This window comes from Chamaea fasciata, unplaced genomic scaffold (assembly GCF_029207755.1).
Source record: "Chamaea fasciata isolate MVZ Bird 193981 ecotype frontalis unplaced genomic scaffold, bChaFas1.0.hap1 SCAF_7, whole genome shotgun sequence".
NCBI classification, from domain to species: Eukaryota; Metazoa; Chordata; class Aves; order Passeriformes; family Sylviidae; genus Chamaea; species Chamaea fasciata.
Window position 1 is genome coordinate 60996791 of NW_027094092.1, and position 24519 is coordinate 61021309.

Below are 24519 nucleotides of genomic sequence, written 5' to 3' on the forward strand. Positions count from 1 at the left end.
CTCCTGAACAGCCACAGCCACGCACACACCAAACACACACCCACCCACCAGGATCCTGCCCGTGGGCAGAGCTGCCCGTGCCCACAAAGCTCCACAAACTCACGTCTGGTGACGGGCGAGACATGAAAAAAGGCAGAACAAAAGAGCTCGCTGGGAGTTTTCTCAGATCTACACAGTTGTTTTCTGCACTGGACAGGAACTGGAGGCTCAGGGACACAGGGCAGCCCCGTGACCTCCCCCTTAGCACGAACCCCACAAACTGCTCTGCAAACAATTCCTCTCCTCACGTGGGAGGTCTGAGGAACGGATTAAAACTTCAATTAAAACTGGGAAAGGCGTCCCTGCGCTGATGGCAGCACGAGCAGCAGGACCTAACAACCCCAAACACCAAAACCACCTCCAAGGAGGAGGAAACCTCCCCCTCCCTCCCCGCCCAGGAAACTTTTTTTGCCGTGCCCCTTGGAAATCAAAAGCTCTTTCATCCTACCTGGTCCCACAAGGCTGCAGCCACTTGGTCTATTACAGCTCCCAGTTCTCTGTACTCCCCAGAGTATCTGATATAAGCCCAGGTACAGAGTGTGATTAGTGTCAAGCCCAGAATCATGTTGCACAGGCTGGCTATGATGTCCAAGCCAATGAAGCCGGTGACGCCGGCCAGCACGTAGGTGATGAAGATGACGACGAAGAGCGTGGCCGGGGTGCGGGCGGCGTGGAAGATGTTCTTGCTGTCGTTGTGCTTGATGTACTGGATGTAGAGCTCGTCGATCTCGGCCTCCAGCTGCTGCAGGTAGCGCCGGCTGAACTCCTCCCCTCCCATCTTCTTGACGCCGCGGAAAAGCCGCACGGCCTCGTCCCGCAGCTCCGCGTGCTTGGCCTGCAGGTCGCTGGGAGCCAGGAAGGGTTTGTCCCCTCCGCACACCTGAGGGGGGGAGCACGGGGAGAGAGAGGCTGGGATGGCACTGCTGGCACAGGGGAATCATCCCTGGGAATGTCACTCCTTACACATGGACATCACTCCTGAAACGTCACCACTGACACAGGGAAATCATCCCTGCAGTGTCATTCCTGACACAGTAAAATCGCTCCTGAAACACTGAAATCACTCCTCAGATGTCACTGCTGACACAGGGAAATCGCCCTGGAAATGTCACTCCTGATACATGGACATCACTCCTGAAATATCACCACTGACACAGGGAAATCATCCCTGGAGTGTCACTCCTGATACATGGACATCACTCCTGAAAGGTCACCACCACCGACACAGGGAAATCATCCCTGAAACGTCACTCTTAGCACAAGGAAATCTGACATCAGGGTCAGGGATTAGGGGTCATGATTTGGGAAGGAATTCCTGGCTGGGAGGGTGGTGAGGCCCTGGCACAGGGTGCCCAGAGCAGCTGTGGCTGTCCCTGGGATCCCTGGCAGTGTCCAAGGCCAGGTTGGACAGGGCTTGGAGCAGCCTGGGACAGTGGGAGGTGTCCCTGCCCATGGAAAGGGGTGGCACTGGATGAGCTTTAAGGTCCCTTCCAACCCAAACCAATCTGGAATTCCATGAATCTATGACAGGAGAGCCAGGAGACAAGAAGGGACAGGAAGGGACACACACAGCACCACCCACCTCTTCCATCCTCTTGCTGTAGGTGTCCTTGGCAGTGGCAACTGCTGCTAAATTGTTGGCTTCTGCTGTGGCCTGTAAGGGCAAAAAGGGCACAAAATGTAGTTGCAGAAGGACAGGGTTAAGCTGTGCAAGTGCAGGGCCACACGTGGACACAGCCAGGACACGTGTGTGACACCCAGAATTAGCCAAGGGGCTCTCCCAGCCCCAAACTGATCCCAAAAAAAGCTCGTCCCATATTTACACATCCAAAAGCCTGCATGAAGAGAGGATTCCTACCCTCCAGGCCAGAACAACGAAAACTTTGGCTTCAGCTGTGGGAAGCAGCAAGGGAAGAGATAAAAGGCTCAGCCACAAGTAAACAGCTCCAGCTGCAACCCCTGGCAAGGCTGGCTGGCTCCAGCAGCCACTTCCCATGTGTCACCTCCCTGTGTGGCCCCAAGGATGTCATTCACCTGCAGGGAATCATTCCAGCTGAGCTGGCTGGCGCTGTGTGCAGCCAGCAATTCCCCACAGCCCATCCCAGCTGTGATTCCTCAGCCGTGGCAGGCTCCTGATGCCAAAGGCTTCCCCAGGTGCTGCTCCTTGGGTGGCTACACTGGGGCATTTGGATTAAATTTGGAATAAAGTCACAGCAGAGCCACTGGCTGGACACCTCAGGCAATTCCAGTGCGGGAATTCCCACAGCTCCCACTCGACACATACCTGCAGCATCGACTTGGGGTGTGGCAACTCCTCCCCTTGGTAGATCTTTATGTATGCCTGGAAAAGCACGGGGAGAAGGGAATCATGTGGAATGCAGCACGCAGGAGCAACAGCAACCATCCCCCACCCAGCTCCAGGCAGGATTTAGAAGCAGGGAAGAGAAGGATGCTCCAGCACAAGATGGATTTGGTCAGAAAATGCCACTCCTTGGGTGGCCTGGGTCACTCACTGGAGGCTCTCCCTCCTCCTCTCATTCCCAGTGGCCCTCCCAAAGGATCTGCACCTACCTCTGTCCTTTCCCTGAAGGAGAAGGAGCCAAGGTAGCCCTGCAGAGTAGGTGGTGACAATTACTCACCAACGTCTTGCACGGAAATGTCCCAGTAGCCATGACAACAAAAATAAGCTTTTTCCAAAGGCAATTGGAACACAGCCCTCAGCTTATCCCCCTCTAGCCCTCGATTCTCCAGGGAAGGAAGACAGCTCCTCCCATTTTCTGGGCTTGCTGTGTGGTCAAACACACGACCATGAGGTGTTTGACCTCTGCTGCAGTGAGTCAGGACTGTCAGTGCTGCTGCTGCTGCTTTCCCCTTTAGCTACAGCAAAATTCCACAGAGGAATAAATCCGCTTTCTCCTAAATAAATACCTTAAAATACTCCACAAGGCCTCGACAGGTGATATGGTTCCCATTGATCTCCTTAATGTCCAGGTTCTCGGGACTAAGAAGCCAAGGAATCAAAATCTTCAAGTTCTTGATGAACTCATCGTCTATTTCTGGGGGGAAAAAAAGAAAAAAGAGGGATCACAGAGTCCCAGAACAGTTTAGGTTGGAAGGGACGTTAAAGATCATCATGTTCCAATCCCCTGCCATGGAAGGTTCTTTCTCCAGAGGATGGAAGGAACAGGCTCCACAGGGAATGGTCATGGCCCCAAGGCTGCCCAGAGCTCCAGGAGGATTTGGACAAAGCTCTCAGGGATGCACAGGGTGCGATTTCTGCTGTTTCCATTAAATTAAACTGGATGGGACTGAAGGCAGAAAAAAACAGTGCAACGGCCAGGAATTCAGAAGGTACAGAGAGCAGGGAAGATCCTCCACTTTTCCTCCATCAGAGCACAAGAAGCTCTGAGTACAGCTCTGAGGCAACAAGAAAATTGTGTCAAGAAGCTGCTGACAGCTCCTGTCTGCACACAGCACTTGTTCCACGCTCCTCAGCACCTGAGATTAAGGGGGAGCTCCAGGGATCAGCTCAGTTTCCACCAGCACATCTCCCTCCTCCAGCCTCCCTGTCCCTCCTGCTTCGCGTGACGTTTGCCAGGAGAGCAAGTCTGAGCCAGCCAAAACCAGGGGGAAACTCACATCTTTGCCTGCTAATTTATTTTAAGTAGCTAATGGTCCACTTTATTGCAAAGAATGCAGCAGCCTGGAACCAGCCACGCTGGTGAGGAGCTCACAACAAGCACCTAAAAATATCCCCAGCACGTGGCTCCTTTCAGGGTGGAGAAACTCACCACAGCTCTTTTCTCCTTCTCCCTTTTTTTTTTTTTTTTTTTTTAACCTGCTGAACCAAGCCTGCCCTGCAGGGAAACCACTGATCAGATAAGTCAAGCGGATTAAATATTCCCTGGAAAGCTTTTCAAAGCGAAATAACGTTCTGAGAGCTTGTGGAGCCAGCCTTTCACCCACCACAAGCATCAGCCTTGCAGCAAGCAGGCTCTGCCTGTGCAGGTGAGGCGCAGGGATTTACTGCAGGCTTACCACCACGTCCATAAACATCCAGGCTCATCCCTGCCCTTCACAGTTTTCCTACCGGTGGCCTGGGCATTGCCAGCAGCTCTCAGGCCTTGTCAGCCTCCCACACCTTTTCTCTCCCTCCACATCTTGTCTGCTGCACTGGGAAGAAGCAGATGGGGGCGTGAACATCACTGGGAAGAGGATCCAACTCTTCTCCCAGAAGTTTTTTTCTCATGGAAAATACTTATGGGGGTTTCAGGAAGAAAGCAGGACAGTCTGCCAGGGCTTCTAAGGGATCAGGGTAGAAACCAGAGCTTTGCCTTTGTACCTTTCAGTTTCCCGTCGAAATTGGGGTTGGTGGCGACTTTGAGGCCGGGGTGAGGTAAGAGGAAGCAGGAGATTTTGGTGAAGCAGGAATGGATGTGCTTCCTGACATTCTGCAGCTCTTCGTGCTGATTGCCTGACACCTGTGGAGACAATAAATCACACAACATCCTGAGATGGAAGTGCCCACGAGGATCAGCAAATCCAGCTCCTGGCCCTGCACAGACCCCTCAAAAATCCCACCCTGGGCATCCCTGGCTGTCCAAACACTCCTGGAGCTCTGGCAGCCTTGGGAATGTCACCATTCCCTGGGGAGCCTGGGCAGTGCCCAGCACCCTCTGGGGGAAGAACCTTTCCCTGAGATCCAGCCTAAACCTCCCCTGGCTCAGCTCCAGCTGTTCCCTCAGGTTCTCTCAGTGGTCACCAGAGAGAAGAGCTCGGTGCTGCCCTCAACTCTCCAGTTTGGGGTCAGCGAGTTTCCTTCCGCTAGGAATACTGTGGGATAAAGCTGGCAGGAGCACAGGATGCCCCACACTGTGGCTGCTCACAGCGGGGGAAAGGAACACAGAAGATTCCATGGGCATGAGGACAAAGAGAAGGAACTGGAACACCTCTGACCACATGCCCTGCAGCATGTTATTATCAGCTGGAAAATGCACATGTCCATGGATGACTGGAATACAGAAACATTTGGGATTTCCCACTGGGGCATTCCTTGTCTCACATTTCATTAGGTCTCTCCACTAGCAGATCACCCATGAATTTCCTGACTGATCCCAAGCAGCCCTTGCCCATCATTTTTATTGTACAACTCCCTAATTACTCAAGCACCATTCCCAGCCTCTTGGGAATCTGCTGACTCCCACTGCTGTCGACTCTCCCAGAGTCCCAGGGAGCTCCTGGGGCAGAAGGCTGAACATGGCAAGGAAATTCACCCTCCTCTGTGATTTTAAGGCACTGAGTGTGACCACAACCAGCACTGCAGCTCACACGTGACATCCAGTGCTGAGGCTCAACAGGAAAATCGTGGAATCACAGAGTGGAGTGGGTCGGAAAGGACTTTAAAGGTCATCCCATTCCACAGCCTACCATGGGCAGGGACACTTCCACTAGCCAAGAGCAGGCGAAACATACCTTCAGCCTCTTCTCCAAAAATCTTGCACCACCATCAGATCCATAGGAAAATTCGTAAGGGAAGCTCCAGTCACGAACGAGGAATATAAGGGACTGGGAAACAAACAACAGTGGGGTCAGTGACCTGCTGCTCAGAGCGCACAGCGGTGCCTGAGCACCCTCTGCACCCTCACCTCCATTTCACACCACACCAAAAGCTGGCCCTGAGGCTTTTCCCAGCTCCAGCAGCATCTCCCACCTTTCCTGGTGGAAATCAGAGGTCCCTGAGTGCAGGGGCTGAGACCACTCCACTGTCCCACAAGGAAAAAGGGGAGCACCCCCCAGATTGCTGCACCAGTTTGAGTCCCTGGCTGGGAGAACAACATCAATAATCTAAACTGGGCAAGAAAAAGAGATTATTGCTAACCGGGACAAAAGGCAGCAAGCTCCCTAATTCCAGCCACATTTAGTTCCATCCTATGGGAATTCTACAGGCTCATTTTTTTTTTTCTGCCTTTTTCACTGGGCAGCCTTCCAGACAGACTTTTAATGAGAAGCAGCTGCAGAGGAATGAGGGTGAATAAGAAATCATTGGCTTTTGTAATCTTTATTGAGGCATTCAAAGTTCCTGGGCAATAAATAAATAAATACCAGAACGGTCAACTTCGAATCTTTGAAGAAAAAAAAAAAAAGAAGTTTTCAGAAAAACAAAAAAAAAAAAAAAAAAAAAATCAGGTCTCCACTGCCTTATCTGTAGAAGGGAGCAACATTCCATGTAGGAAATCAAGGGTTTGGAAGGGGAAGTCCTGAATGCCAAAGCCCAGGAGGGTCTGGCAGAGGTGCCAGGGTTCCTCTCATGCACATGGATAAGCATGTTAGCAAGTGGAACCCATTTCAGTGGAATCTCCCTAAAATTTATCTGTGTTTAGAACAAAAATCTAACGGAGGGAGGGGAAACATTCCTGCTATTTCTCTCCCATAAAACATCGGAAAAAGCTTTTTCTTTAAAAAAGGGAGAGAACTGTGAGTTGGCCTTTTTGAATTGCAGGAGAAGCCACAGTGACTGCACCCAGTGAGCTGGTTCAGGACATGCTGTTCTCAAACACCAGGAGATGCTTAAGAGACATGTCCATGTTTAGGACTTTTCCACAAACACATTTTGCACGCCTTGAATTGGGATTTTTTTTTTTTTTTCCTGAAGTAAAATTGTTCCAGACAGGCTGAGTTTACCATTGCCTTTGTGAAAGCCCCACATTCAGGGCCAGCCTCTGGTGAGGGGAGACAAAGGGAAATGAGGAGGGAGACAAAGGGAAAAGTCTCACTTCCCTTGCAGCAGCATCGATGCCACTGCAGTTTATTCATCATCACACTTGGAAAATCTCATGATCCCAGGATGGTTTGGGTTTGAAGGGATCTTAAATCCCATCCAGTGCCACCCCTGCCGTGAGCAGGGACACCTCCCACTGTCCCAGGTTGCTCCAAGCCCTCTCCAAGCTGGCCTTGGACACTTCCAGGGATGGGGCAGCCACAGCCTCTCTGGGAAAGCTTCCCACCCTCACTTTTCCTGCTTTCTAATCAACACTCTCACATTTAAAAACATGTCCTGCAGGAACCAGCCCAGGCTGGATGCGGACAGGAGATCATTTCTCACCTGGCCACAGCACCGCTGACCCTCCTGCCACATTTGTCACACCCACAATGGTCCCCAGCATCGTTTGATAATTTCCCCCCGATCATTAACGAAGATGACATTGAATCACAGAGAGCCTGGGGGGATCCCAAGGAAACACTTCTGAAGGATGATGATTCCCTGCTACAATTAGTTCAGCGTGCTCTGGCATCTATCAGTTAATGAGTTTTTAATCCATTAACAATGGATTAAACCAGACAAGGCTGACTTCATTTGCTTTTCATCAGCATCCTGGAGAGATAAGGCTGACAGAAAGCCACGGATCATGGCCAGAGTTACCTTTATCAACCCAGCTCTGGTCTTTCAGACATTGATAATGGGATTGTTAGACAAGACTCAGCATCCGCAAATTGTGACTCGACAGCAATCGCAGTGTTTGGGAAAATCAGAGCCTATTACCCAGCCCTAATGATTTAAGCATGTTTAAGTTTCCCCTCACAGCCTCCTTTTCACTGATGGAGTAGGAAGTATCTCAGTTTCACTGGAATATTTGGCCACATTATCCCCACAGTTGTTAAATAAGGAGCAGGAATATTTATTTAACGTCTGGCTTTTTGCTGTACCATGTTACAACGTCCTTCAAGCTCTTGCCTGTCAATATTTTTACTATATGTATTTGTAGTTTTACCATTTATCAGTCACCAGCCCACAGCAGAAACCAACACACCTTAAAAATCTCAATTTTTCCATTTATTGTATTTTTTTTTAACCTTTTCATTTTATTTCCACTTCCTGACCGCAGACACCTTTCAAACCCCTTAGTCCTTCCAGGACAACAAATTCTCTTTTTATGTAGGAAAGCAAATGTAAAATAGCTGTAACTCATTCCCAATTACTCTTTGGATTTTTCACAGCATGCTTTGTTCTCTGCTGGTTTTTACTTTAGGAAGTTCACAAACCCTCATCCAACCTAATCAAAACAACCCTGTATCTTTAAAAACAGGAACTAACCTCACCTACTGTGAAAGCCTAATGCTCTCCCTTTTTTTTTAAACACCAGCTTTTCACGGGTTGGGGAGCAGAAGGAGGAACAGATGTCCCTCATTTGAAGTTAAAACCCCACTTGCACCGAGTTTTCCCAGGGCTCTGCTAATCCTTATCCTTTCATTTTGCCAGGAGCAGGGATTCCCAGGGCAGGTGAGTTCAAACCTCTCAGAACAAAGGTTGGGCAGAGTTCCTGACTGCAGAGAGCGACAAACCTGCTGCAAAACCAGCTGCTTTCCAAGCCTGGCAGGACAGGGCAGAGCTCGTTGGGATGGCAAGGGTTGAGAGAGGAAGGAAAGAGGGACGTTGGATGTCTTTGGAAGCAAGGAATCACAAAGCCCGTCCGATCCCAGGCAGTCCCACCTCCTCCCATGCTGCAAACTGCAGTGACACCTCGTGGTGAAGCCAAGGGGCTCCGGGACAAACGAGGAGGATCTCTGGACTCACCTGGAAAGGCTTCTGGAATGTCTCCTCCATGGCCAGCCGGCCGTACTCGGTGAAAAGCTAGGAGGAGAAGGAAAGAACAGGACAGTTTGTCACTGCGGGCACGGTGGGACACGGGCACAGCGCTGAGCTCTGCTCCCTGCGACAGTGACAGGACCCAGGGAATGGCTGGAGCTGTGCCAGGGGAGTTTTAGCTGGATTTCAGGGAAAGGTTCTTCCCCCAGAGGGTGCTGGGCACTGCCCAGGCTCCCCAGGGAATGGTGACATTCCCAAAGCTGCCAGAGCTCCAGGAGTGTTTGGACACCCAGGGATGCCCAGGGTGGGATTGTTGGGGGGTCTGTGCAGGGCCTGGAGCTGGATTCCATAATCCCCGAAGGTCCCTGCAGGGAATTCTATGATTCTCTGAGCAGTAAGGGACATTGATGAGTGGGGCCAACCAGCACCTCGTGCAGAGCTGGACACAGAGTGGCTCTGGGCTCCCAGCTCACATCCCAGAGGCACAGGGAGCTGCTATGGAACCATCACCCTGCCGAGCTCTCATGTGAGAGATCCCAGCCTGGAGCTTTCAGCTGCCAAAGCTGTGGAAAATGGCTCAGATCAGCTGCTTGCTGCTGGTTTCATACCAACCAGAAACTTCTCGTGCTCCAGGGGGCTGCTGGAGCCCTGCTCCCTCTAAACACTCCAGGAAGGAGCGGAAATGAATTCAGAAGTAAGTACTTTCCCTGCAAACCCCTGCTGTGCAAAGACTCTAAAATCAGCCCGGCAGCAAGGTTTGAAGACTCTCCAGTCTCTCTGCACTCTAATTTCTAACTGAAGGCACAATAATGTGTTTCACAGATGCCTGAAAATGGGTCAACTTGTTCAACAGTCATGGCTTAAAATCCAAACTGAAAGATCAGAGCTACGCTGAATAAATTCAGTGTTAAAGAAGTGTTATTGTTAATAATATTTATGGACTGAGATAATTCAGAAGTCTTCAAATGCTGATTTTTTTCAGCTGGACTTTTGCTTTTCTTTCCTTTCCTCAAGCTCCTGGAAAAACCTACCTAATTAATCAATCAATCAATGAGCTGAACAGAAGAGAAAGCAGGAGGTAATTCCAGGAAATGGGCAGGACACCTGTGCCACAAAAATCCCATTAGCTGCTTGTCTCCAACAGTCAGGGCTGGAATCACCCTTAGAGGGTCACCTGTACTGAGCCAGCACCAGATGGCAACATCCAGGCTGCTAATTCACAGTCCCAGAATAAAATCCCAGCATGGTTTGGCTTGGGAGGGACCTGAAATCCCATCCAGTTCCAACCCCTGCCATGGGCAGGGACACCTTCCGCTATCCCAGGTTGCTCCAATCCTCATCCAAGCTGGCCTTGGACACTTCCAGGGATGAGGCAGCCACAGCTTCTCCGGGAAACCTATGCCGGGGCCTCACAGGCAGAAATTCCTTCCCAGTATTCCATCTAACCCTGCCCTCCAGGAGTGGAGGCCATTCCCTGTGGTCCTGTCACTCCAGGCCCTTGTAAACAGCCACAATTAGGTTAGCCCAAAGCTCCTCTTACCTGCAAGTGCTGCAGATCATCCTCCTGCACGTTCTGGGACAAGTTATAAACCTGCATTTAAATAAAAAAAAACCAACTTCAGATCACTGAGAACAGCCTGTCCTTGGGGCTAACACGTGGTTGGTGTGGCTAAAGCTTATGACATCCCCATGGGGACATGGGAAAGGTCCCAGGTACAAGTGGCAGGAAGGGAAGCCCTGACAGCTCTGTAATTCCTGGGGACTGACCTCCTGCAGCCCAGAGGTTTCTTACCTGGATGGAGCTGATCATGGTGCTGAGGGCAAACACGGTGGCTGAGTCCCTGAGGGTGGACTGGCTGTCAAAGGTGCCCTGAGTGTCCATCAGCAGCACGGCGACCTGCGGGACACAAAGCTCCTGTCACCACCGCAGGCAAAGCCACAGGGGAATGTCACCTGAGATCCTGTGCTGGGGTCTCACTGCTTCTGCCTCAGCCTCTCCAGTGCTGGGGGACAAAGGAAAAGCTCATCCCCAGCCACTCCTGACAGCAGGGTGACTCCAGCTGGCAGCAAGACTAATGCTCTGCAAGGCAGTGAGGGAACTGCTGTGCTCCTCAGATTTCTGCTGTCAGTGCAGAGGAGGCTCTGCCTGAGTCTGCACCAGAAACCAAACACAAATTGCACCTCCCCAGCCCAAACACACTCAGCCAGCGTCAGGAATCACAGCCTGAATGACTCAGTGTCACTTGGGTGCCAGGCTCTGCACTGAAGGGCAGATAAATACAAATATTCCTGGCTATCAGCTGAATTTGCAGGGTGCTCCAAATCCACTGTGACAACTCTGAATGAAGAAACTCTCCACTTTACAAGTTCTGCTCTAAGAAAGAGAAGTAGTTTGCAAGGACATGAGAATTCTGGGAAGAGCACAGAAATAAATTCTGGGATGCCCAGAGTTGAGGGACACATAGAGAACGTATCAGGGACACCTGGACACCACTTTGTTAAACCCATCCATTCTAGAGACAACGGCATTGAAAACCTTCCTTAAACTTGGCAGGGCCACCTAAGACAAGGCAGGAGAGTCTCAAAAGCTGGAAGAGGAAAATGAGCTGACAGCAACAGAGACACATACGCACACACCTTGGTGCCATCGGGCTTGTCCACCAGGAAAACCTCGCTCCATATCTGAATCCCAGTCGTCTCCCGCTCGGAGCCGCCCCTCCAGGAGAAACCAGTCAGAGGCTCGTTGTAATCCCCAACCCAGTCCACTGCTTCCTGCAGGGAGGAACACAAGGAGGTGTCCGAAAGAGCAAGAGGTTAAGAACCCCATAAGGGAGGTTCTTCCTTCCTTTTACTGTCAAGGCACCTCAAATCCTGGGGTCACTTTTGGGCTCCTCACAACAAAGACGTGGAAGGGCTGGAGTATGTCCAGAGAAGGGAATGGAGCCCCAGGAGCAGCTGAGGGAGCTGGGAAAGGGGCTGAGCCTGGAGAAAAGGAGGCTCAGGGGGGACCTTGTGGCTCTGTACAAGTCCCTGACAGGAGGGGACAGCCAGGTGGGAATCGGGCTCTGCTCCCAGGGAACAAGCAGCAGGAAAAGAAGAAACACTCTGAAGTTACACCAGGGAAGGTTTGGGTTGGATATCAGGAAATTTTTTTTTTTTCACTGGAAGGGTGGTCACACATTGGAACAGGCTGCCCTGGGCAGTGGTGGAGTCCCCATCCATGGAAGTGTTCAAAAGACACGGATATGACACCTCAGGATATGGTTTAGTGGTGAATGAGGCTGGGTTAGCAGCTGGATTCAATGACCTTAAAGGGATTTTCCAGCCTAAACGATCCTTTGATTCATGGCAGCAGATGTGAACACTCCTGCTCCAAAGCCAAGAGTCCACCAGAAACTTCTGCCTGGGGAAGAATCTGCTCCGTTTTATTTTGTGAAGCCCACACTCATGAGAGGCTTGAGAATTCCTAAAGCACCCCGGGAAGGGCCCCCGGAGCTGCGGCCTTACCTTATTGTACATGTACCGCAGCATGAAGTCCATCAGGAACGATTTTCCTTTCCTAAAAGCTCCGGCCACGGACACAGCCACGACCTCCTTATCCCTGACGGCCTCGGAGAGGAGGATGCGGTTCAGGGCGGCTTCGTCCAGCTCAAAGGAGTGATCATCTTTGACAATGAGGACCTGCACTGGCCCCGCCTTCCTCACAGACTCCTCTTCCTCAGAGCTCCACTCGTAAGCCTTGTCTGCAAAACTACCTGTGGGAAGAGGGAAAACCAGAGGGGTTTGGTGCCTTCCTCTGCACGGTGAGGAGTCAGCCACAGCGGGGCTGGACAGGGTGCTAAGAGATCCAGAGCCTCAAATATCCATCCCAAAACGGCATCATCCAGAGCAGATCTGCTGCACCTGCCCTCACACATCCCAGTGGAGACTCCTTGCTTTTTTGGGGTCATCTGACCCCGTGCTCCACACAGGCAGAGCATTCCCTGCTGGAATCTCCCTTGGCAAAACACATCCATTCGATTTTATCCTACGTGGAAAACAGATCCCTGCGACTTCCTAGATAAACAGTGCCTGCTATAACACCTCCCTTAGGCCTTTCTCAGCTGGGAAAGCAAAGCCCAAGCTTTCTCATCATCCCTTCTATCACATTACCTAGGGATCTGCTCTCCTCTGGACACTCCCCACCAGGTCCTTCCTGAGGGCTGACTCAAAAACAGAAGCGGCTCTTCAGCTGAGGTGTCCAAGGATCTCACCTCTCTATCAAAGGATGCTTCCTTTGCGTATCCTGCGCCGCTGCTGCTCCTGCAGCGACACGTTCCTGCTCCAGCTGCAGCCCGAGCTGATGCTCCAAGTGCAATCTGCTGTTCCTGCCATCAAGCCTCATCATCTGCATCCCCCAGGACGCTCCCAGCAGGAATCAGGCCATGCAGACACAAGCCCATCCTGATAAAAGCCACTTCTCTGCTCCCAAGTGGAAAGCACGCACAAAGCACAAGCACTGCCCACTTTCCCACTTGGAAATGGCAAAGCTCCCTGTGGAGCTGCTGCCTGGGCTCTGGTGGGATCACACAGGAGGATCTCACAGGGCCTGGATGCATTTTAAGACCTGCAGCCCTGAGATTTGAGAAGAACAGGCTGTCTCCAGTAATTTTCCTCTCCTGGTCTTTCCAAACTTTCCAGCACGGGGAAGAGATGCCGAAGGTGATTCATGTGCCAGTGTGCTCACCTACAGCCACGTGAAACCTCCTTGGAGCAGGGAAAGGAGCGCGAGACGGAAAGTTCCCCCCACATTCCAACAAAAACTTCCCAGTTTGCTGGCTCGGGCTGTGACTTTCCCAAGTTTTGCCTCAAGCTAAACCTCCTCAGTGTCTGTTTCAGCCCCTGACCTTGGGGACCCGGTTTTGAGCTGATTCAAAGCACAAGGACTGTGTGTGCACATGCTAAAAGAGAAGTTATGAATATCAGGAGGAATAGGATTTGCCCATTCCGGGCCTCTCTATAAAGAAGCCTCCAGCAGTAACTCCATATTTTAAATAACAGCAGCACTTTTGTAATTTCCTAAGATCCCACAAGGAAGTACCAGGATCATTAAGCCTGGTTGCCAGGGGATTTCTGGTGGCTCTTGGTCATATACTATGAGCTTTCTTTGCTCACAGCTGAAAGACAAAGATCTTTTCTTTCCATTGCTTGGAGGTTTTTTAGCTAAACAAAAGTCCCAAATGCTGTGAAAAACAAGATTCTCCACCAGGCTGCAGCGCTAAAATCCCTTCCAGCACCAGCCCCTGCCCCGTGCCACCGCTTAGGGGCCTCCAGGAAAAAAGAAAAAAAAAAAATCCTTCCCATTTCAAATCCATGGAGTCAAGGATCCAGGCACAGATTGCCAAATGAAGGTGTCTGAGAGCAGGCACACAGCAAATACCTTTTCCAGCACTGAGGCATCCCCAGCAGGTAAGGACAGCCAGGTGCCAAAGGCCCACAGGCTCGTGTGCTCTTTTTAAGCCCCGCCAAGCTGCAAGGGCCATATAAAGGATAGGAAACGCCTCCTCTCTTGTGGTGTTTCCCAAAGCCCCGCTCAGCCAATCCAAGTTCTATTTCTATTTTCTTCTTCCAGCTGCGCAGAAAGGACAGTGGAGAGATCCTTGGATAGGATGTGACTCATGTCGGGGGCAGGAAAAGATTTGTAAATCGAATGAAATTTGAATATTTCTGACTCCAACTCAGCCATCAGGGTGCAACAGCTGTGCCACCTCCCAAGACCAGACAAATCCTACCTCCAGGCAGGAAGACAGAGGGAAGTGGGACCAGCAATTTGGCTGGAGCCCCTCTGCTCTGGAGCCAGGCTGGGAGAGCTGGGAATGTTCATCTGGAGAGGAGAAGGCTCCAGGGAGAGCTCAGAGCCTCTGGCAGGGCCTGAAGGGGCTCCAGGAGAGCTGGAGAGGGACTGGGGACAAGGGATGGAGGGACAGCACACAGGGAACGGCTTCCCACTGCCAGAGGGCAGGGATGGATGGGAGATTGGAAAGGAATTCCTGGCTGGGAGGGTGGCAAGTCCCTGGCAGAGAGTGCTCAGAGAAGCTGTGGCTGTCCCTGGATCCCTGGAAGTGTCCAAGGCCAGGTTGGACAAGGCTTGGCGCAGCCTGGGACAGTGGAAGGTGTTCCTGCCCATGGCAGGGGGTGAAGCTGGCTGAGCTTTAAGGTCCCTTCCAACCCAAACCATTCTGGGATTCCGTGATTTATGTTTACACTCATCCTGCACTAGCAGTGGGTACCAAGATGGGCTCAAATCCTTGGATGCCCCTGGCTCAGAGAACTGAATGGACCTCCCAGTCCTGGCCAAGGATCCAAACCCCAGCACAGGGGGCTGAGGAGAGTCCCCTGCCATCCCTCTGCCAGAGGGATCCCCTCTCCTGGCACCTGGATGGGATCTTCCACATCTTCTTCTCCCTCTGCTCTTTCCAGCAGCTGAACTAACAGCCAGTGCTGAGGAGAAGGGATTGTTTTGTCCCTTCCAATCATCGTAACCTGAAGGAGAGTAATTTTTTTAAGCAGATATTAACAGATTTGGGGAGAATGTCTCCAGACACAGGAGTGGCCATGGTCTCCTAGAGGACATCCTTGTTTCCATCACCTGAACCCCAGGAAAACCAGGCTGTTTGCACAACACAAAGCATTATGAGCAGGGTATGTTGATTCCCCAGTTCCTTGGAGACAGCAAGAAAGAGGGATTATATTAAGCAGGACTCTGAACTAATGTCATCCCTATCTCCGCCTCTTTCACACAGGCATCTGCAGGCAAAACTATCCTTTTCATATTTATATTCATATTTCCACGTGATGAAACTTCCAGGTTCTGTTCCTTAGATTATCCCCACACACTGCAGAGCCAGGGATTATTTTATAAAATGGCTGCACACCAGTGGAAATCAATTATTTTTAACTGGTCTTTCTGGTCACAAATGAATTATTTGCCTTGAAGGAAGCTGTACCTGGCAGTGGCAAAAACTCACGCAGCCAAAAAGGAAAGGAAGGAGGGCTGAGCTCTCCTAAACACACTCTTGTTTTCACTCCTTTTCGGAGCTGACTCCTCCTTTCTCTCAGCTCTCTCCCGGCGCCCTGCAATTACGTCAATTCTCCAGCTGCTCATTCAGAAATTGTGAGGATCCAGCTCCTTTTGCCCATTTCATAACAGCTCGTTTCCACGGCTCTGGAGCGGGGTGGAAGCCACGTCTCTTTTCCATATGGAGATTCCAAGTGGGAAGGGGAAGGAGCGCAGGATTTGCGTTTGTACTTAGTGGGCTGTCAGACGGCATAAAAAAAAAAGGCAAAGAATTCTTTCACTGGTCTAAGACTTGCTCTTGACTAAATTAATTAAACTGAAACAGCGTATTTCACGTTATGCCTGTGTGTAGACGGACAGACATGCTTAATGGAATTTACTTAATTTATTCTTCTCTAGGAGTTAATGACATGCCACTAGTTGTGCAATGTTTGGGGAGTGCTTGCTGAAGCCTGTTCTGCCTTCGCCATGGAAGAACAGGTCACAGAAATGCTGACTGCATCCCAGAGTCCCACTCAGGAATCAGCCTTGTCCTCAAGTGAGCCTGCACAATAAATACATCTCGTTCCAGAGGATGAAACACAGCCATGGCCCATCATGTGTGCGAACACTGTGCCTGGCCAGAGCCTGAGGAAGCCAATTTGCCTGCCCTGCTCTCAGGATCTCTTGGAACCCAGGAGTCTCAGCTATCCAAGCACTGCCTGTGGAAAGCAGGGGCTGCAGCCTGGGCTCCAGTTCCCCCGCTGAAATCACAATCCCAAAAGAGTTTGGGTTAGAAGGTTAAAAATCACCTTGTTCCACCCCCCTGCCATGGGCAGGGACACCTTCCACTATCCCAGGTTGCTCCAAACCCTGTCCAACCTGACCTTGGACACTTTCAGGGATCCAGGGGCTTCTCTGGGCAACCTGTGCCAGGGCCGCCCCACCCTCACAGGGAAGAATTTTTTCTTCATATCTAATCTAATTTCTCCTTTTTTAGTTTAAATCCATTTCCCCTCGTCCTGTGACTACCTGCCCCTGTACAAAGTAACTCTCCTTTTTCACAAGCCACTTCCAAGTACTGGAAGGCCACAGTGAGGTCTCCCTGGAGCTTTCTCTCCTCTGACCAAAACAAGTCCAGCCCAGATGTCACCCACACAAAAACACCAATTCTGAGGGCATTCAAACCAAGTTACTGCAGGGAAAACGAACTTCCAAGGAGTAGAAAAATGGAGTTTTGATGGGAAGCTTGAACTTGCCGTTATTCCCTTGGAACAGAGTATCCTGTATCGCTGTGTCCGGCTGCTTATCAGCAGCTCTCAGGGGATCACTGTGACCAGCACTGATATCTGTGCGGGTCCTTTCTGGAGTTTCCATCCCAAACATATCACACTGCCACCAGCAGCACCGCGAGCCAAGCCCTGAACAGAGCTTGCAGTCAGCCTCCATCCCTCTGGATGCTTTCCAGGGAGCTGCAGCTTGCAGGAAGCTTATCTGCTCTCCACAACAGCTCTGGGGAACACAACCATCCCTCCCCAAGCGTCTCCCCTGCACTGGGCACGTTCAGCCTGGCTGCTGCTGGCACACCAGCCCTGCCCTCTGTGGCTGTGCTGACCTCCCTCTGCCACACAGCAGCCAGCTTGGAGGAGGCTGGGAGCTCTGAGCCCACACCAGGGATCCTCTCCTCCTCCCCACGCAGAGCTCAGCACCTGATCCAAGCAGGGGAAAATGGGGAATAAAGCGTGGAAGCAATGCATGTGCACTGAGAGTCAGTGTTGTCCAGCAATAACCTGGCCTGGCTGTGCACAAAGGATGCGCCTCGAAGAGCTGAGCCCGGCCTGGGCAGCGGAGAGCTGGTGAATTCCCTCAGCAGGGGCTGCCAGAAGGTGTCTAGACAGAGCTAGCTGCTCCTGGGAGACAACAGGGCCTTCCAGAGGGTGGAGCAGGGAAAGATGGCTGGGCAAAGCCCTGCCTTACAGCCACCCCTGCTCTGAGCCCTGCCGGCACCACACCCTCCAAAGGCTCCTGGCCAGCAGGTCAGAAATCCTCCCGAGCTGGGTTTAACCGCACGCACACATTCACCACCCCACGCACAATCCCACACTGGTTTGGGTTGGAAGGGATCTGAATGCTCATCCAGTTTCAACCCTTACACAAGGAACACCTTCCACTGACCCAGGGTGCTCCAAGCCCTGTCCAACCTGGCCTTGGACACTTGCAGGGATGCAGGGACAGCCACAGCTTCTCTGGACACCCCGTGCCAGGACCTTACCACCCTCATGGGGAAGGTTTTTTTCCAAATATCCCATCTAACCCTGCCCTCTGGCAGTGGGAAGCCATTCCCCCTTATCCTGGTACTACGTGGTCTTGTACATAAGTCTCTCCCCGTGCATCTCCTGCACCCAGGGCACAGCTGGTCTCACAGACACACAACCTTCCCTCCGCTCTGCTCACACCTCTGCTGGGATTTGTCACATCTCCACAGAACCCCAGATCCAAGCAGGGGAAACACCAAATGCTGCCCATCCACCCAGCAGAACCACTGGGACCTGGGAAGTGACACGTGTACCTCTTGCTGTGCTGTCCCCTCACACCTGGGGCTGCTGATCCGGGAAATGCAGCAAGGAAGGGAAAGGAAAAGGCAAAGCCAGAATTTATAGTGCCCAGCTAGGAAATCATCTGCACTTCCTCGGACTGGATGTAATCGCAGCTGCCATGAATCTGTGGGAATGATGGATCAATGACAACCCCTGGAGCTGCAGGGCATCAGAAACAGGTGAGGAAAACTGTTGTGGGGAAAGGAGCCCTGTCATTCAACAATCAAGAAGGGCAGATAAATAGAAATGGCCTGCTCAGGAGCGTGGTGGAGTCACCACTGCTGGAGGTGCTTAAGGAAAGACTGCATGTGACACCCAGTGCCACAGTCCGGTGAACAAGGTGGTATTTGGCACTTGATGACCTCGGAGGTCTTTTCCAACCTAAATGACTGTGTGATTCTGTAAAAGGCCCCACTTGGCAGTCTCCCTTTGGGATCCCAAGCTGTCCTCTCCAAAGCCAGGGCAAACCCCTACAGCTCAGCTGCACAGCTGTGTGAACACCTCTGCCAAGCCAACCTGCACTCCCACATCCTCCTGGCAGGGACCCTGCTCTGCACCCCGGGATGGCTGGAGCAGGGAGCTGAGCAGGGTGGCTGCTGCTGCTGCCAGGCTTCATCCTCACCCTTTGCCTTTTTTTTGGAGCAGTGGAGATGTGGAGTGCACCTTCCTCCTGCCAGCCCTGAGTCACCCAGCTGGCAGCAGCACAGCTCCAGCTCTGGCGTGGCCAGCTCAGCCCCTTCTCCCTTTGGCAGAGGGAACAAGGGGATGGATGACTCTGCTGAGAGCAGGGGTGGTTTGGGACCTTCCCACGCGAACCACTGCTGACAGGAGCAAGAGTTTGGATGATAAGTGGCCCCCAAACCTGCCTCTTACAACATCTCAAATGCCAAAGTACAATGTGAAATTTTTAATTACAACACCTACTACGTGAAGCTCCGGTGCTCAGCTGGCTCTGAAGCAAGGGCAGTTCCTACTGCTGTCAAATTCCCAGGCTGAGCTTTGGAGACACAGGCAGGCAACTACCCTGGGAATGAAGCAAATCAGAGGGAATTTTTGTAGCACTTTTGCAGAAAGTTTGAGGTCAGGTTGGACAGTTATGTGGCTGTGCCCACGACAGCTCACGTGGCAGGAATGGCTGAGTCAGAAGCAAGGTGGACACCACCCATAGTCAGAACACTGGTGGAAAAGCACCAGCAAAAAGCCATTCTCTGTTTGTCAGGTGCAAATCCTGAGCCTGCTCCCTTTCCAGCATTTCAGCCAAGCCAGGCTCCAGGGTGACACAGAATCCCAGAACGGTTTGGGTTGAAATGGAACTTAAAGAACATCTCATTCCACACCCTGTCCAGGGCAGGGACATCTTCCACTACCCCAGGTTGCTCCAAGCCCCACCAGCGTGGCCTTGGACACTTCCAGGGATACATCACAACTCCCACTTCCCTCCCAGCACATATTTTCTGCACGGTCCTTCATCTGCTCCGTCTGTCAGTAACAGCCTCCCTTCATCTCCACCACCAGTAATGGATGTCGTTTTTTCTGACATTAAATTATTTTTACCCTTTTGTTGCTAAAATTGCCTGAAAATAAAGTCTGGTAAACATGCCATGAAATTTTAGGACATAACATGAAAGATAATTACACTCTGCATAAAATCCTTATGTTTATAAACTGCTTTAAATATGCTTTATGGGCTTGGCAGAACTCAGCCCCTTCTCCAGAGCCTCCATCCTATCTGGGAGATCTGTGTTCAGTTATTTTCCTGCTGTGACACTTCACTTTTCCCAAACTGATGGCAAATGGGAGGATTTCTCTAGGAGCTGGGGGTTCTCTAGAGTGAAGTGACTTTCAGAAGTGATCTGTGGTTTGCCTTGTGCCTCACAGAGCATGACAATACCTGCCCCGGCCTCCTTCCCCCGCTGGAGAAGGTTCCAGTCAGTGATCCAGAGCAGCTGATATAAAACCTGCTGCCTCTGAACATCACCCCGGCCCTAAACAACATTCAAGCGTGCTGTTTGTCACCCAGGGAAAACGCAGCAAGACACGACCGACACCACGTGCTGCTTCCCGATTCCGTTAATCAGGGAGGCAGCCAAGGCCGGAGCCACTCACGGCATGGACATGACACGAGGCAGGACAAGGGCACCGTGCCACCACTCTGTGGCAGGCTCAGGCCATCCTGGTTTTTTTCCCAAAAAGAAAAAGCCAGGCTGCTCTCGCTCCTGCCCATCAGGTGGATCCCAGCTATTCCAATTCCCTGTACAACGCTGCTGCCTGCACAACAACCATGGAGGAGGGACTCTGGAAAAGGACGTGAAGTGACAGGACACAGGGAATGGCTTCCCACTGCCAGAGGGCAGGGATGGATGGGATGATGGGAAGGAATTCTTGGCTGGGAGGGTGGGGAGGCCCTGGCACAGGTTGCCCAGAGAAGCTGTGGCTGCTCCTGGATCTCTGGAATTGTCCCAGGCCAGGTTGGATGGGACCTGGAGCAACCTGATCTACTGCAAAGTGTCCCTGCCCATTCCATGATTCTATAATCACATTCAGCTCGCAATGTTGACTTGTCTCTTCTTTCAAGTCCCAGCATTTTATTTTCTTTTCTCTTTTACAAGCCAGTCATTTGGTTGTGAATATTTCTGGCTTTTTGTGTAAAGGCCCCTCTGTCTGAAACAGCTCAGCTTTCCCTTGTCAGGTTCCCAGCATTCAGAGTCACAAAGAAATGCCAGGAACTGGAAACTGAAAATCCATCATAAAAGGGCAGAAATCAAACAACAAACAGAAAGGAAAAACAACCCAGCAAAATCATAGTTTTCTTCTTGTTTGAACCCATTGTGTGCAGCCTAAGATGTGGCAGTGATGATCCCTGGCCTGTGCTGGAGAGGAGTCCCTTCTCCTCAAAACAGCTCCTTGGCTTTTCCTGGCTGCCTTGAGGAGCTCTCCTAAATTCCCCCATCCAGCTTGAAAACCCTCACCAAGTATCTATAACCTCTGTAATCCCTTCTATGGTTTTCCAACTGAACTCTTGATAGGTGGGTCATTCCAATTTCCACACGAAATTGGCCATGATGGGAAACATGAGATTCCACAGGATTTGTTCCAGTCTGTGCTGTTCAAAGGAGTGACTGGGAGCAGGGATCTCACTAGACCAGATGGACCAGGCTGCTGAACATCTGCAACTGCCAAGCACAAGGAATTCCAGACAAAAATCGGTGTAATCTACTACAAACCCCCACGAGCTGGCTGGACTTCACCGTGCCAAGCAGAACTTGGACTAACAATCCTCATTTTGGGAAAAGCAGGGTGCACTACTCACAGCAAGAAATTATTTGTGATTTTTTTTTTTCATCTGCAGCTGCCTCAACCATTCAGCTGGCAGCAGTTGAGAGGTCTATGCACCACTTGGCACATCCAGGAAGAGCCTTAAATGAGGCATAACCTTATGCTGACCTTTAGCCCAAGGCTAAATCCTACTCTGGATGCATCACACACACCGACCCAGCTACGACCAGGGGCAATCCCACATGCTCACCCTAATTTGCTCCGTGAGCTTTAAGAAAGCAAATTATTTTTGTGAAACAAAGGAGGGTTACACTAAGCAGCCGCCTCTTTCCAGGCCTGAGTAACTAGGGCAAAGTTTGATCCAAAATAGCGTTAATATTTTTAATGACCCATAAGCCCATTTTTTAGAACAAGGCAAGGACTTTCTCCTTTCTGCCTTAGTTTCAGGAAAAGCCCGAGCCTCCTCCTTTGCCAGCTGAAAAATGTAGCAATGGAAGAGTCACCCCACGGACTGATGTCACCGCACAATGCTGCAGTCACTGGATGTAAACATAGCTTTCAAGGCAATGAGGTTTTGTTGTATAAATGGAATAAATAGATTTATTAAAGGCAGCTTTTTCTTTTTCTTTCCGAAGAAAAAAATGGAAGCATTTCACTCTCTTAATTTCTTACTGGCATCATCAACCAGCCTGGCAAAGAGCCAGGAAATCCTCTAGGAAGAGGTGACCGTCCATGGGATACAGGGAATGAGTTTTGAGCCGTGGATGGGTGGCAGCAGAAGGCAGCTGATCCCACAGAGATCCACTTGGATCCATAGACGCTTCCAGATTCTTGCAGAGCAGCTCAGGAAGAGTTCATCCCACCAGTGACACATCACATTTCCCGGCTGAGCAGCACAGGCTGAGGGATGTGCCTAATTCCCTTGCCGGACCCAGGCTGTACTTCCCAGGATGATGCTTTCTCCGCTCCCACCCGGCATCATTTGCATTCCCTCCTCCTGCTCTCAGGATGCGCAGGGAAGGAAGGCACCGGCGTGTGGACGTGTGTGCAATTCCCAACACGCCCGGAGTCAGGGCTGACACGTCTGTCACACGCTCCGCGAGACAAAGCTGAGAATGGCACCACATTCCCTGGCAAGTTTTCCCTCCGGTTTACCCAAGGGCCTTCATTAAGTCACAGCCGAACACGGCACCGATCAAAAACGAGCTTTGACCATTTCTCCCCCTCCTCTATCCCAAAAAGCCCACCACCGGCTCAGACACTGCGCTCTCCCAAGGCTTCCTCCGGCGTGCCTGCTCATCATCGCCATGGGAAACCCTACGCTCATCTACACAAATTAGAATGTAATTTGTGTATCTAAACATCGCAGCTCAGCTCACCCGCTCTGCCTCAGGAGCCGGGATACCGCCGCTACCCGTGAGGGAGCTCACATGGAATTGGGACTCCGGAGGAAACGGCGAATTGCTCTCCTCAAATAACGGGAAACGGCTGGATAAAATCTGATTTCCTACGGAACAGCGTGTCAGTGGGAGTGGGTGAAGCGACACACGACAGGCAGGCTGGAGGTGGAGGAGCCCCTCGCTGGGTGCAGCCCACCTGTGGGACCAGCCGGGGCTCCAGGGGGAAGCAGCAGCTGCTGGAGGATCCTCTGGAGGGAAGCGAAGCCTTGCAGGAAAGACACCACAGAACTTCCTCCTGCCGTCACCCCGCTCCCTGCCCCAGCTCCCCCGGGATCCGGGGGCTGCCAGGGGATGGCTTTAAAATGGGCCCTGGCTGGAGGGTGACTCGACAACTAAATCCTACAGCTCCCACAAACGGGGACAGCCCTCTGGAGGGGTGACAAGCCAGGGCTGGCCTTGTGGCTCTGTGGGGAAGGTGGGGTGAGCGGGATCCCTGCTCCGAGCTGGGGTGGCGCCTGAGCTGGCATCCCCCGTTAGGGCCAGGCTGAGGGGTGTCACGGCAAGCCGGAGGAGAGCCGGGGCAGCCCCAAGGCTCCCCAGGGAGCTGCCGGGGCTGTGTGGCCCCCGCTGAGTCCGCGGGTCCCGCTGCAGCCAGGCCGAGGGCGGTGACCAGCCCGAGCCGGGGACACCTCGCCTCAGGAGGCCCCGGAACGAGGGGCGCCCCATCCCGCACCCCCGATCCCCCTGACGCCGGCGGGGAACGGGCGGACCCCCGGCCCCCTCAGGGATAGCGCGGGAGGGTCCCGGGACACCCGTGTGTCCCCTCGGCACCGGGCAAGCCCCCCGCCCCGCCCGGGCCGGCCGAGCCCCCCGCCCGCGTCCTCCCGCCGCAGCCCCGCCCCGGCGCGGCCCGCGGTCGCCTCAGGCCCGGCATTGTCCGCGCTCCCCCCGCTCCCCCCCGGTTCTGCCGCCGCCGCCCTACCCCAGCTGCTCCTGTCCCGGCGGTTCCGGGCCATGGCGGCGGCTGCGGGAGGCTCCGTGCGCGCTCCGAGCCGCGCTGCGTCTGGCGGGGCTGCGGCGGCGGCGGCGCGGGGCGGGCGGGGGAGCCGGCGGCGGCAGCGGCGGCAGCAGCAGCAGCATCCCCGCCCGCCGCTCGGCGCGGCACGGCGGCACGGCACGGCACGGCACGGCACGGCACGGCCCGGCCCGCCGGGGCACCCGCCCACGGCACCCGCGGGGCCGGCCCCGGGCACCGCTGGCTCGGAGCGCGCACGGCCGGGGAGAGCGGCACGCCCGGGGGTGCGGAGTGCCCAGCCGCGGGGGGGTTGGTATGGGGCTCAGCACAGATAGGAGGATCCAATATCCAGGTTAGCCTTGTCAGGACTCTGGGATCGTGGGGGGCACCACCAGTGGTGGCCATTCCTGGGGGTATGGATGGATGGGGGGCTCTGCAGACAGGGTGCTCTAACATCCAGGTTATTCCTGCCAGAGCACCGGGATCGTTGGGGAACACACACCTGGAGTATCCAAACCTGAGCGCGCTTGTAGGCGCCCACACCCTGGAGACATCCAGCCCAGGGCAGGGCA

At 52.7% G+C, this 24519-nt stretch overlaps 1 protein-coding gene across 2 annotated transcripts in view; it reads right to left on the bottom strand.

Annotated features, from left to right (window-relative positions):
- ATL1 (atlastin GTPase 1) overlaps positions 1-24013 on the bottom strand; it is a 29328-nt gene extending 5315 nt beyond the window's left edge. For both annotated transcript variants that reach the window (XM_066189166.1, XM_066189165.1), the window contains exons 1-12: positions 23915-24013; positions 12131-12378; positions 11261-11395; positions 10416-10520; positions 10164-10214; positions 8612-8668; positions 5512-5604; positions 4382-4520; positions 2968-3095; positions 2324-2380; positions 1622-1693; positions 488-919 (exon numbers count right to left, since the gene is read on the bottom strand). In XM_066189166.1, coding sequence (XP_066045263.1) covers positions 488-919; positions 1622-1693; positions 2324-2380; positions 2968-3095; positions 4382-4520; positions 5512-5604; positions 8612-8668; positions 10164-10214; positions 10416-10520; positions 11261-11395; positions 12131-12378; positions 23915-23948 — 1551 coding nt within the window. In that variant the 5' untranslated portion in view covers positions 23949-24013. The remainder of the gene's footprint in view (positions 1-487; positions 920-1621; positions 1694-2323; positions 2381-2967; positions 3096-4381; positions 4521-5511; positions 5605-8611; positions 8669-10163; positions 10215-10415; positions 10521-11260; positions 11396-12130; positions 12379-23914) is intronic.
- Between the last annotated feature and the right edge of the window lie 506 nt (positions 24014-24519).